The sequence below is a fragment of the Rousettus aegyptiacus genome, unplaced genomic scaffold, assembly GCF_014176215.1.
Source record: "Rousettus aegyptiacus isolate mRouAeg1 unplaced genomic scaffold, mRouAeg1.p scaffold_m13_p_9, whole genome shotgun sequence".
In the NCBI taxonomy this organism is placed as follows: Eukaryota; Metazoa; Chordata; class Mammalia; order Chiroptera; family Pteropodidae; genus Rousettus; species Rousettus aegyptiacus.
The window spans coordinates 19,500,594-19,514,144 of NW_023416312.1; the positions used below are offsets into that span (position 1 = coordinate 19,500,594).

General features: G+C 42.7%; 1 protein-coding gene across 1 annotated transcript; it reads right to left on the bottom strand.

Annotated features, from left to right (window-relative positions):
• Positions 1-1,120: 1,120 nt before the first annotated feature.
• Positions 1,121-4,364, bottom strand: LOC107511407 (melanoma-associated antigen B16). The gene is given in 7 exon segments (XM_016145736.2): positions 1,121-1,224; positions 1,227-1,412; positions 1,415-1,739; positions 1,741-1,878; positions 1,880-2,052; positions 2,055-2,135; positions 4,248-4,364. Coding segments are annotated over 6 exon segments (996 nt in total). The 5' UTR covers positions 2,125-2,135; positions 4,248-4,364.
• Between the last annotated feature and the right edge of the window lie 9,187 nt (positions 4,365-13,551).

The following is a 13,551-nucleotide window of genomic DNA, read 5'->3' on the forward strand; positions in this document are numbered from 1 at the left end:
ACTATTTTCGGCACCACATGTTCCACTGCATGGGGACAGGAAGGCAGGACACCTAGATTCCAATACCAAGTTGAGAATCTGTCTCTGGTGCGCTTGGGATCCAACGGTTAAGAGTTTACAGCATTTTGGCACTACAGACCTTGGGTTTCAACCGTGAGAAATCCAATCTGTGTGTGTGTGCTCCCACTCACAATACCCTCAGCCTCATCCGACTCACCATTTACCCTAGTTTAATCTGACAGTAACTCCCACTGAAGGACTTGAAGTTTCCCCGAGCCCCAAACTGCCATTCCTAACTGCATAAACCTCTGACAGTCTCATGTGGACTGTCCATCTACCAACTCCACACCTTCGTTTTACTTCTCCTTTAGGTATTTATTAGAACATCGCACCATGGCCCTTAAAGATTATTGCTTCTCTATGTTACAATTCAATGAGCAGGTCCTGATTCAATAAATCCTAGCATTCCCAGTACTGGCAACAGTGCTTTCCAAAGATCGGCTGTTCAATGACCGTATGGGGAATAATAAGCCAAAGAGCATCAGGTCTGATTTATAAGATTTATTTCTGCTACATTCTTGAAAGAGCAAAGCAAATACATGTACGCATCACTTATTTGTACAGAACAAGCCCTGAAAAAAAAATAAGAAAGCCAAGATTTAAATATCATTTAGATTTTCTTCTCTATTTTTCTCTATTGATCCCAACTATTTAAGGCTGATTTCCTTTACATTTCCAAGGAAAATGCCTATAGCAGTGCCACGTTATTTCATTCCAGATGACAACACAGGATGGATGGATTCACAATCAGCTTTCCAAAACAGTAGAACTCTCACTACAAAACCTCATCAGAGCATGAAATGTCTGACCAATATCTTTCACAAACTTGGAGATTTTGAAGCTAATTAAATCTAAACAAACAGTTTGAGTAATCCGCATGTCAAAAAATAAGATACATTTCAACTTACACATATAAAATAGGAAAAACAGGCACATGTACCATGTTCCTTTCAGCTCCATGTCAGACATAAATTCTAAGAACACTAACGCCTCTTTAAACAATGTAGGAGGAAACCCTCCCTGACTGCCCTAGGTGTAGGAGAAGCTGCTAGGCTTGGCGTTAGAACTGGCATTGACCATGGAGGCAGACAGCCCCAGCTGAAATTCGGGCGTGGGCCCTCTCCTCTTCATCTTGCAAAAGCCCCTCATACTGAGATGGAAAGAACTCGGGTCGGTCCCGTGAACCTTGGACAGGAACTCGAGGACTTGCATCTTGGTGACTTCAGCGTGGGCTCTCAGGCCCCAGAGGAACTCAAATTGTGCAGGATCACTGTTGGCTACCCCGCTGGTACTTCAGTATTTTTCCTTCACAAAAACTTTGGTGATGAGCTCCCTGGGCTCACCGAAGATAAGTGCTTCCTCCCGGAACGTACCCCTGTCAGGCTCAGAACTTCCCAGACTTCCTCTTCGGTGGCATGGTTGCCCTTCATGAAGATCACACCCAGGATGAGAATCAGGATGCCGGTCTTGGGCACGCCCTTTTCACCATGCAGCATCCCATCGTAGGTGAGGCCCATCTTGATGAGAAGGACATAGCACTGGTTGGTGGGATCTTCCTTCACATCAAGGCCAAAGATCATCTCCATGCGCTCGCAGGCTTTTAGGAAGATCTCAATGAAGTGGTCTTTGTACTCTTTGACGACACTCTTCAACATATCCGCCTTGGTTATCGGCTCTTTCGGTTTGATACTTGAACAGCATGAAATTCACCAGCAAAGCTGCATGCTTATCAATAGCATCTATGGGCACATTCTTGGGGCCCGGCCTGGCCTGGGAGGTGTTAGCCTTCCCCTTCTGGCCACCGGAGCCCTCACCCCCGATGGCTTGATGAGGTGGCCGTGGTGGCAATGGAAGACCAGTAGGAACTCTGAAGACCCTTAGGAGCATGAGGTGTACCAGTGCCAGGAGCCTCCTTCGAATTGCCAGGCGCTGCAGGATGGGAGGAGAGATGGGTCTCCTCCAGAGCCTTGGAGATCTGTGCAACCTCCAGGCTTGCATCTCACTGTGGCTCCGACAGGATTGCTCAGGGGAGCACTGTGGATTCTTCTGACGAAAAGGCATCATGACTCTTGTAGCTGGAAGTAATCAGAAGTGTAAACAGGAAGGAAGGCAATGGAGAATCACTGCCTAAGAGAAAGAATTCAGATGTGAGTGGCCTCAGCCACTAAATTCAACTGTGGGGGCTCTGACGAAAGCCATCTCCAGTGGACCTCTCCTGAGAACAGTGCCATAGTGCCTCACAGGTCTCCTGACCTCCTGGTTTCTGTGTCCCCCAAGACATGAAGGAGGAATTCTGAATACTCCTCAGGAGGCAGCTGGCCAACCAGGCTGAGAATTCTCAGACATGACAGTAAGCGGTTGGGCTCTGTAGAGCCATTTCTGTTCTGAGGAAGGTGGCTTGCTCAGGGCTCACTCCGGTTCATTACCTAGGAAGTCCATAGAGCCTGGGTCACCTCCCCCATGATAAATGAGGCTATCCACCTAAGACCAAATCACATCTCCTTTCATGGTCTTGCTCAAATGACATCTACACCTTGACCTTGACAGTATGTGAGACCCTTCCCATCTACTGACCTGATGTGGCTCCCTCACACAAAACAGTCCTGTCCCTGTGACCACTGAGGATGAATTAAGGGGCAGTCACATCTGTGGTTTTCCAAGGGCGACAGCAGCATGGGGCTATGCTGAGATCATTCTGTTCAAGAGTGGGTGTCCCCATCAGCCTCGTTTAAGGTCTTTCCCTTGACTATCGATAGGTCCTGTGATCAGACATCACTTCCACAGAACAATCTTCTTCACCCAAAGTTCCAGGAGCAGGAAATTCAGGCGATATCTCAGCCTCACAGTTCTGTCCACGGCCTCCCAGCGATGACAGCAGAACTAAGCAGAGTGATGTTTGACGCCTGACTTAAGGAATGGGTGGTTTTCTCAGCCCTCACCCATGGTATTTTTCTTTGGCTACGGCTCAGACCTCATTCCCCACCTTCTGATACCTAATGTCACCCCTGCCGGAAAGGGCCTATTCTCATTGAGACAACATGAGAAGAAAGAGATGATGATGGCTTGTCCTGGGATCTTCACCTGGAATCCCGGCATGGCCCGGGACTCCTTCTGACATGAGTTTCTCCATCACCTTCAGGCCACGCTTCCCAGGGAACAACACCACGGAAGAACGACTCGGTTGTCTATCACGCTATCACAGCCCAGGACCTCGCAAGGGTTTCTGTGATCTGCGGGACCACTATTTTACATGGTCACTTTGCCCTTTACACATAACCCAGTGACACCTGCCAGGGCCTGGGACCCTCCTCCCACTGAATAATCTATTTGGAACAAATTCACCTTCTCGGACCCAGAGTAGCAACAGAGGGTCACCTCTGGCTGCCCATACCTTCACTGGGCTCTCGGGGCTGAGGGCAGGGCAAGGGGCTGGAGCCCCCTCTGCCGTGAGTTAGTTAGTCCCACAATAATCGCAGGTGCTCCTCAAATTGAATACAGGTTGGTCACGTACCCGTGCCATCTATTACCTAAGGCGCCACATTCCAATGGAGGCCCTGTCTCTCTGAGACCCCAACGTGGAAGTGGGGCTGCATCTCAAGCACAGGACTACCAGGGCTGAAAAAGGCGGCGAGACACTGAGCCACACCCTACGCCCCGGGGTCGATGCGACCCCAGAATTCCCTGGGTCGACGGAACCCTATGACTTCACCGGCGTTAGCCGAACCCTAAGAATTCACCAGGGTCCTATCCGGGACTCCAGCGGGGCCTGGAACTCTGTCCTTTGCAAACATGGCACTGCCTTCCTCGGTCTAAGGGCTCACTTCCCTTAGATTCCGGAAGCAGAAATCAGCAACACTTAGGCCGTCCCTACCCGGGGCCTCCCAGGCCCGACGGACAGGCCCAGGCTCAGGGAGGCCGCCACTATGTGGAGTGTCTGGTGCCCTAAGTCCTCGTTCGCTCAGGGGCATTTTCATGACCACTGGCAGGTCCAAGGCTCTTATTCTGCCTCACCCCCTCCCCAACCCCACCCCACACACATGTGCACAAAGGCCCTCCACGCAGCTCTCCACAGAGGAAGTGTGGGGGGGTCACGCCACAGGCCTCCCGGGTGGGGGCGGGGCACTTATCTAGTCCACTCCCTCTTTTCTGTGCTAGGTGTTGCCCTGAGTCCTCGTTTAGAGACCCACCTGACACCTGGCAGGGCAGGGACACCGCCTTGCGCTGCTGATTGGAATCCTGGTTGATTGGATCCCGCCGCGCCTCAAATGGAACCCTCTCAGCCCGCACAGTCTGAAACAGGACAGGTGGGGGAGGGGGAGGCGGGACTTCCGGTTACCCTGTCTGTGGCTTCCGCCACCAGCCACCGGGGCGGGGCTCTGTGCACCCTGCCCAGTTTCATGGTGAAAGTGGTTGCTAGTCCCTGCTCAGAGTCCTCCCTATGACTTCTGCCAGTCCCCCGGATTCCTCCCTCCGCTGAGCTAGCGTCGTGCCCCTCATGCCAAGGTCCTCGTGTCCCTGAGAATCCTGAAGCGTAACCGAGGAGACGCTTCATCCCGAGAGCACTGCCTGGGCTTTTAGGGCTGAAAGCAGGCTTTGTCCCATCGCTGTGAACTGACCCCCACCCCCAGCCGGTCCCGTTTATTCTCTGGTGTTGGTCTCCTTTGTCCTCATCCATGGGGGTTCTCTCTTTTGGGCTTCTTTCTCACGACGTAAGGCCTCCTGGGAAATGCCACATTCCCGGCAATCTCTTGATGGGGTCACTTACCGCAAACCCTTGTGGAGCTCGGAACGGGTCTGTCCCCGTCGTAATGTCAAGTGGGGAAATCAGAGAACAAGGCGGGCAAGGGCCAGGACAGCTGGTGTGGGCTGTCAGAGGAAATCATATTCATCTATTCCTTCTCTTCAACATTCAGACTTAGTGCAAATTCTGTTCTAAAATTGTTACTTCGTACAGGGAGGGACTGAGGCGAACGACTTTAAAAGGCGCTGATTTTTTGCAGTTTTTCAACATTGCAGTACGCAGAAATCACATGCAGATGATGAATGTTCTCTCTCTCGCTGCATTTTTCAGTTCCCTCATGTTGCTATTATTCGTCTGGATTATGTTTTCCTGTCCGGCTTTGAACAGTGGAGTGGGCTTGGCTCAGATAGTCTTTTCTTGGGTCTTGGTCTTCTCATCTGTCTAGTGTTTGTGTCAAGGAGAGCTCGCTTGTTAAAATGCGCGGAGTGATTTCAGATCTTTTCACGTGATTTGGTGAACCTTACATATGATGCTGATTTGTCTTTGCCTGATTATATGGTAATAAGTGGCCTCCGGACTTGATCGGATCTAGGTGGTTTGGGACCAGAGTTCCACCTTGTAATCATCCATTAAAATTTTTCTATTTCTAATGGGCCGCCTTTGCATGTGATATTTTGCTAACAAATAGCATTTCACTTGGGAATTCGAATTTAAAGTTGCGATGTTTATAATACATCATTTTATGATGGAATTTTTAGGCATATAGTAGTGTACCCAAAACAAAACAATGAATGCTTGTTTATCTGACACTCAATGTGACAGTCACCAATAGGTGCAAGTAGAAGCCTGACCAGATTAGTTTTTTTGTTTGCTTGTTTGTTTGTTTTGGGGGTGGGGAGTGTTTGTTGTTTTTGGTCAGTATTTCTGTTGTTTGGCAAGATCACTCTAGAGGTGATGTTCTCTATTTCCATTTTGACATATGTAATGTCTGCATGTCCTCCTTTCTGGTGACCTTGGCACTCTGATAATTGTGACCATTATCGATCTCCATTAAGGGCTATCGAATGTTAATTTTCTCATTCTCTGGGTTCTTTTTAATTTATTACCTTAAATTCTTCTATAGGTGGAAATGTTTTCTTGTCTGCCATTTGTTTGTCCTGAGGTATTGCTATATTTCTAGTGTTCTCAGAGAATATTTAAATCTCTGCCCCTATATGCTATACAACAATATTTAACTAGTCTCATTTCTTTCTTTGGTAATTGGTAATGCTTGTAAAATTATCTGGGATGTAGATCATACTTAACAGAAGAAATAGCATCAAGAAACTTCACACCGTCTGTCAACTAGAGAGCCAGCAGCATTGGTCATTAAGGGCATCAATCAATCTGGAGTGGAAAGAGTGAAAGAGTCTGGGGACATCTATCGTGTCAGTAACAGGACTGAATACGAGCAGGGGATATCAGAGGATGTGAGCAGGGGAGAACAAGTCATGGGAGCTCTATATCTGCATTTGGAATTCTGGCTCCTGACTATAAGGTCTCTGGACAATATCACCTCCCTCCACGCTATGAGATTTTTGCCTAGCCTTTACAGAGAATGGTCTGGGTCCCAGGCACAATGGGGAAGCTGCAGCACAAGGCAGGAGCTAGGACAGGGGTGGGCTGTCAGAGAAAAAAAAAAACACAGTGCTCTGTTTCCTCTATTTATCCTGTAGAATTAGTCTCTTCAGGACTACACAAGATTTGCGAGCCCCTAAATTTCTAACATTATCTAACATTGCCTTGTCTAGCCTAGTGACTTTTTCACCCATCACTCACAATATTGTTAGGTAGCTAGTCAGACATGAGCAACAAGGGGAGCAAAGAAAAAGGGGCCTGGCCTAGAGGCTGCCCAAAGAACACCGCAATGGTAGTGTAATCCCGGGTACACACGTGCGCACTAGGCAAAGAGTTACATGGCAACCAAGTGTCAATCAAAATGACCTCACATGCTAATCACATAAGAATGCTTTTGGAATTACCTATCACAGCCTAAATATAATGTAGACATCCCCACTTCTGTGTTGTTGTTTTTGATTGTTGTTTGTTGTCATTTGTGGTCCTACTTGGGGTGTGCTTTGTTTTTTTTAAATATTCTTTTAATAAATCTTTTTTAAATCTCACTGAACTGTACTTCTTCACTACATCAATGAGGAAGACCCATGGAGTAATGCCAGTTACACTTCTGTGCCATTATACCCCTACTCCCCACCCCATACCCCTGGGGCAACACCAAATTTCCAATCACCCCAACAGTAACACTTTCACTATACAATCTTGTAGAAAGCGAGTGCACATGTAGCTCTTTTAAGATTCTAAAAGGAGATAATTTAGGAAGATGGCCATATTGAAAGACACTATGTTTGACATAGGACTTGGAAGATACATTTTGCAGAGGGTTTGATGTGAACTAGGGCATAAAGAGTATGATATTGTAAGCACAGTCTACAATGTAAAGAAAGGCATTTATGGAGTGATGACATATTCAGGGAGATGCAGGTAGAGAAAGTGTTGGAAATTGTTAAAGAAAAAAAGTATTCATAACACTTTTAAGATGTAAGGAAGGCTTTATCAATGGGACTACTACAGTAGGGTTTTGTAGTGGGAGAAAGATTGAGCTCAACTCCCAACATAATAAGAATAAGTAGATATTTATAGCCAAGCAATGTAGGGGTCAATCAGTGGATACAAAATTAATAAGAGGAAACATCAGGAGTAAGGTGTATGGTGGCTAAATCAATTTGGGTGTATTTTTGCTGCAGGTAGGCCGTGGTGATAAGATATGAGGGCAAGGAATAAAAACATTGATCAGCTATCAAGGGTGGGGGATTTTCCCCAAACTGAATCAGCAGGATTCTTGTTAAACCTATTTAAATGGGCCAAGGACAAAGCCCAAGGTCAGGGACTAGTTAGAAAGAAGAATCTGGAACCTGAATCAAGTTTGGTCAAGGGAGAGTGCTAGGGTGTGAATATTTGTGTTCCTTCAAAATTCATATCCTAATCCTCAAAGCTGATGATATTAGGAGGTGGGGCCTCTGGAAGGTGATTAGGTCATGAGGGTGGACCCCTAATTAATGAGATTAATGCCTTTTAAAAGAGCACTTACTAGCCCTATCTACCATGTGAGGACAAAGCAAGGGGGTGTCAGCTATGAATCAGGAAGAAGGTTCTCACTAGAACATGACAATGCTGGAGTCTTGATCTAGGATTTTCCAGCCTCCAGAACACTGCAGAATAAATTTCTGTTGTTTATAAGCTACTTAGTCTGTGGTATTTTGTTAGAGCAGCCAGAATAAACTAAGAGAGAATCCTTGTCAAAGGTCATTCCTTCCCTTTTTCCATCCTCCCTTCCTCTTTTCTTCCTTCCTTCATTTATTTCTCTATTCAACTCATGTTCATTTTGTGCCTACTCTTAGAAACTGAATAGCAGAAAACATAAGTTGAGCTATAAAGATCACTATTTTTACAGCATATAGTTTGTTGGAGAAGAAGATAAGAGTCTGTGATAAAGCATGACACACCCAGTTTTATTTTAGATAAGCTGGTGAGGAAGGCCTTTCCATGTAAGTGACATTTAAACTGATGCTTGAAAGAAGAAAATGTAGTAATGTTTGGAAATTTAGAGTGATTTTGGTAAAGACTTACACATTTTAATTTATGCTATATGCAATAAGCTGTCAAAGATATTTGAAGAGAGAGGTTACATTCTAACAGAATGGGTAGGAACTTGTGTTTAGCCTGAATATTAAAGAGGCCCCAGGAATTTCAACCATAATGAAGTACAAACTCTCTTCCAAATACAAATGCCATTTTTAAACCTGCTGTCCACAAAATTTGTTGAGGACTACTGCTATTATGACCCCAGCAAGAGATACAAATTGATTATAGTAGAGTACTTGGAATTTAAATGAAATGATAAGCTTGAAATGTAGGGACCTCTTTGTAACATAATTTGAAATTTTGGTAGTTTTCTTTGGATAGACAATTCAGACTCTGAACATTCAAGGACTCTGCATAAGAATGAATACAATACCCAGTTAGCACCACAGAAGGAAGAATCCACATATGAGAGATGTGAAATGACCATTATCCACACCGGGCACTGTCATTGTTGTTAAACCCACCAGTATAAAATCGGTGTAAACAGTTTTCCTCCCTTTGATGAAAGAGGCAGCACAGTTTACTGTGACTGCAGGCTGCTGAACAAAATCAACAACCCCCCTTCAATATGAGCATGTAAAATAGTAGGCCTGAAGAATAACAAATAGTAAGTAATCATTTATTTTCCCCTTAGCTCATTATCTTCTCTTCTCCCTACTGAGTATAAAGAAGGCACATAAAAGATTGCTTTAAGGGTCTGCATGTTCAGCTGTACAGAAAGTATACTGTATATTTCTAGGAGTGTCATTCATTTTATTATTTCATTAATGGTGCCCCCTGTTTTATAGTGAACAACTGGTAGATCAATAACATATGGCAGGCCTGCTTGAATTGGTTTTCCTTATATATTGTGAGGCTTTGTGTTGCTTATTCATTTTGTGTTCTCTGTGTTCATTCATTTTTAGAAATAAACCTCATATCAGTTTCATCATTGGAGTCACAAAGTTCATCTTTAACTATGTCTGTATCTATATAGCCAACAAGCAGAATATTATTTATGTAGGTGTAATTTTATTTATTTATTACAACAATACTAAGAAGTTAGATTTTATAAATAAAGAAATTAATTTACAGAGATATGAAATAACTTGCTTGTGAATAACAACTGGACCATGGCTCAGAGAACAGTGTAAGATGGCTTAAAACGGGAGAAATCCTAGAAACAAATAGAAAAGCTGTCAAAGGTCTAAATCTAGGCAGAACCAGGAAGAAAGGAAATCAGAAGAGGGATGAAACCTTGCCAAATAGACACATTTTTATTTCCATTATTAGATAGAAGCTACAGAAGACATGAAAATAATTCCCAAGTGTTGAGCCTATGTAAGTGGCGAGGTTATAATTTCAATTAATCAGAATTTCACAGTTAGATTGAAAACATGTTTTTGTACCAAAGAATAAATTCCAGTGGATTCCATGAAACGTACATATTTATTTTCATTTCCTGCATCAATACTTTCAACCTTTTAACCCATCCTTCTGGTGAGAAAGAAAAAAATACATAAAAATCTAAAATATCTTATCAAAAATTAGTTATGTTTACTTCCTAATTAAAAATTACTCTTTTTTTTTATTAACAGTTAAAACGATGATTCTGGACTAACACTAAAGCAGAATTGAAATGGCACACAAAATGGCACCTAGAATAAAATATTTCACTTGAAAATGATCAAACATGATAAGAGCATCTCAGTTAACTGAGATTTTACTACTTCTGTGTACTGTTGTGTAAAATTGTGTTTCCATTAAACATAGAAGAGTATAGTGGAAACAGCAAGAGCTATTCTACAAATTTTGTTTGAATCTAAATATATTCTATCACGATGACTTTGAGAAAATGACTTAGTTCGCATCAGCTTCAGTATCAACAACATGAGATTAGTAATGCCTATCTTGCCTGGGACTTGAGATCAAATAAATAATGCAAAGGCAGAGTGTCTAGCAATTATAGTTGCTCAGTAAATAGCTAGTGTAGTTATCATTGGTCTCTGGTATGGGAAAACTATTACATAATAAAAAAGATCCTTAATCCAGTATCTTGAAAATCAGCTGAAAGGAAAGAATTCTATGCTCTCACGTTTTAATTCTCACACAGATATTATTGCACTTCAGAAAATAGGAGAGATTAATTTCTACCTCAATTGAAAAATCATCATAAAAGTTTTTCATCATATGCTATATGGTATATTAAATATAATCATAAAATCTTTGCTACTCTTCTCATTAAAAGGTAGAGTCTGATGTCCCTCTTCTTGAGTCTGGGCTAACCTAGTAGATTATCTGATCTACAGAATCCAACAGAAAAGGTAGTCTTATACACCTGAAGCTAGATCAGAAGAAGCCTTGCAGTTTCCACCTAAGCCTGAAATGATATTTGGAGAGAAGCCACTCACTATGTAAGAATTCCGACTACTTTAAGATTTCCAGAGGATTTCAGAAACATGACGGAGTGAGAGACATCCCTGGATCTCTCCCATTGAAACAACAATTAGCTTAACACCTGAAACTCAACAAAAAAACACCCAAACTGCACACCAGCATGTCTGAGCATGGCATCTGCACTTAAGAGCTACCACAGGTCAGAATCCCGGGTGTCAGGAGGTGGACTGGGAGAAATAAAGAAGCTGCCTTTCAGGGCCGCTGGAGTTCCATGTACAAGGAGGGGGAGGGGGGAAGGTGCAGTGACTTCCCTGAACAGCCCTGCCTGAGAGTGATGGGAATTCCACACCACTGGCGGCAAAGCCCAGTCATCAGGGCAGAAAGCAGAGAAGCCGATGGCAGAGGAACAACTGTTGATTTTTACTGGCCTGTAGTTGCAAAATTGAGGCTGAGCCACAACTCCCAAACCCCAACCCAGGGTGCCCCTCCCCCGATATCCTCCAAGACCAAACAGGGTGGAGCCCCAGGGGAATCTGAGCTAATGCTACCAAAACTGTTGCTAATACTGACAGGGACTAAAACTGAGGGTAGTGAGCATGATTAAATATCTATAAGAAAATAAAAAGGCATTTTTAAGCCTTTGCATAAAGCAGGGATCCATGAGGCTTAGATGCCACCTACTGGAAACCAAAAGAAAAATGTCTTCTTTGCAGCAGGCTAGAGACCTTTATATAATAAATTTTCTTTCTGGAAAAAAAGAAGAGAATACATTTCCATTAATGCCCAGGCAGAGAAATAGTCCATTAAACACCATGAACATCCAAGGTGACAAATCACCTCAGAAAGAAAGAGAAAAATCTCCAGAATATAAGCTTATGGACATAGAAATATGTGACTTGAATGACAGAGAATTCAGGAAGGTACTGATGAAAAAACTCAGTGAATTCCAAAATGAGTCATATCAACAATTTAAGGAATTGAAAAACAACTAGATGAGCAGAGCAAGGAGATTGAACCCCTCAAAAAAGAACCAAATAGATCTTCTGGAGATGAAGAACACACTGCAAGAGTTGAAAAATGAAATAGCAAGCTTGGGAAATAGAGTCGACCAAATGGAGGAAAGGATCGGTGATATCGAAGACAGAAATCTAGAAATAAATCAGAAGGAAGAAGAGAGAAACTGAAAAATGAAAAACAATGAAAGAGAAATTCAAGAACTAGCTGATAACATCAGGAGAGAAAATATAAGAATAATAGGCATTATCAAAGGTGAGGAAAAGGAGCAGGAACTAGAAAGCATTTTCAGACAAATAGTTGACAAGAATTTCCCAAATCTAATGAATGAGCTGGTGCTTGGAATTCAAGAAGTCAACGGAACACTGAATTACCTCAACCCAAAAAAGCCTTCACCAAGACACATTGTATTAAAATTATCAAAAATCAACGACAAAGATTGAACTCTCAGGGGACCCAGGGAGAAGAAAACAGTATCGTATAGCAGAAAACCCATTAGATTATCATCGGACTTCTCAGCACAAACCTTATAACATGGAAAGGAATGGAATCAAATATTTAAACTATTAAGTGAAAGGAACTACCAGCCTAGAATAATGTATCCAGCTAAGCTCTCTTTTAGAAATGAAGGAGATATTAAGACCTTTCCAGACATACAAAAATTGAAGGGATTCTCCACTATGAGGCCTGCACTACAGGAAATACTGAAAGGGGTTAGTTCACCTAAAACAAAATAACAACAATAAAAAATACATGATTATGAGTAAAGTGACTATTAGGCCAATAGAAGCACAGGAGTGCAACCCTTACTAAGAATAGGGCATTATAAGCTTAAATAATAAGAAAAGAATTGCTATAGCAAGATAGTAATGAACGTTCAGCATAAATAGGGAAAAATTGAGATAACAATGACTGGACAGGGAAGGATTCAAAGATCCAAATTTGCAAAGGGGAATGGAGATAAGGTATGTGCAGAAGAAAATGGATGACTATATATATGTAACTATCTTTACATATTCATAATGGTAACCACACACAGAAGATTCAGAACTGAAGCGTATAACATAAAACAAGAAGAACCAGAGGGAAAACCCACAAAGGCCAACCAAAATAAAGAAAACAGAAATGCAAGGACAAGGAAGCAATGGAAACACCGAGCTACCAGAGAGCAAAAGATAAAATGGCTATAGGAAGACCTCATATTTTAATAATCACTATAAATGTAAATGGACTGAACTCACCAATAGAAAGGCACAAAGTTGCAGAATGGATCAAAAAACAAAACCCAACCATATGCTGCCTCTAGGAGACACATCTCAGCTCTAAACATAAATATAGACTCAAAGTGAAAGGGTGGAATATGATATTTCAAGCAAATGGCATTCAGACAAAAGTGGGAGTAGCAGTACTAATACCAGATGAAATACACTTCAAAATCAAAAAGGTAAAGAAAGATACTAAGGGACACTTCATAATAATAAAGGTAATCCTGCACCAAGGAGACACAACACATATTAATATCTATGCTCCCAATCAGGGAGCTCTGAAACATGTAAAGCAATTACTAACAGAACTAAAAGGAGTAACAGACCAAAACACTATTGTAGTAGAGGGCCTGAATACCCCACTGTAGGATATGGACAGATCATTCAAACAGAAAA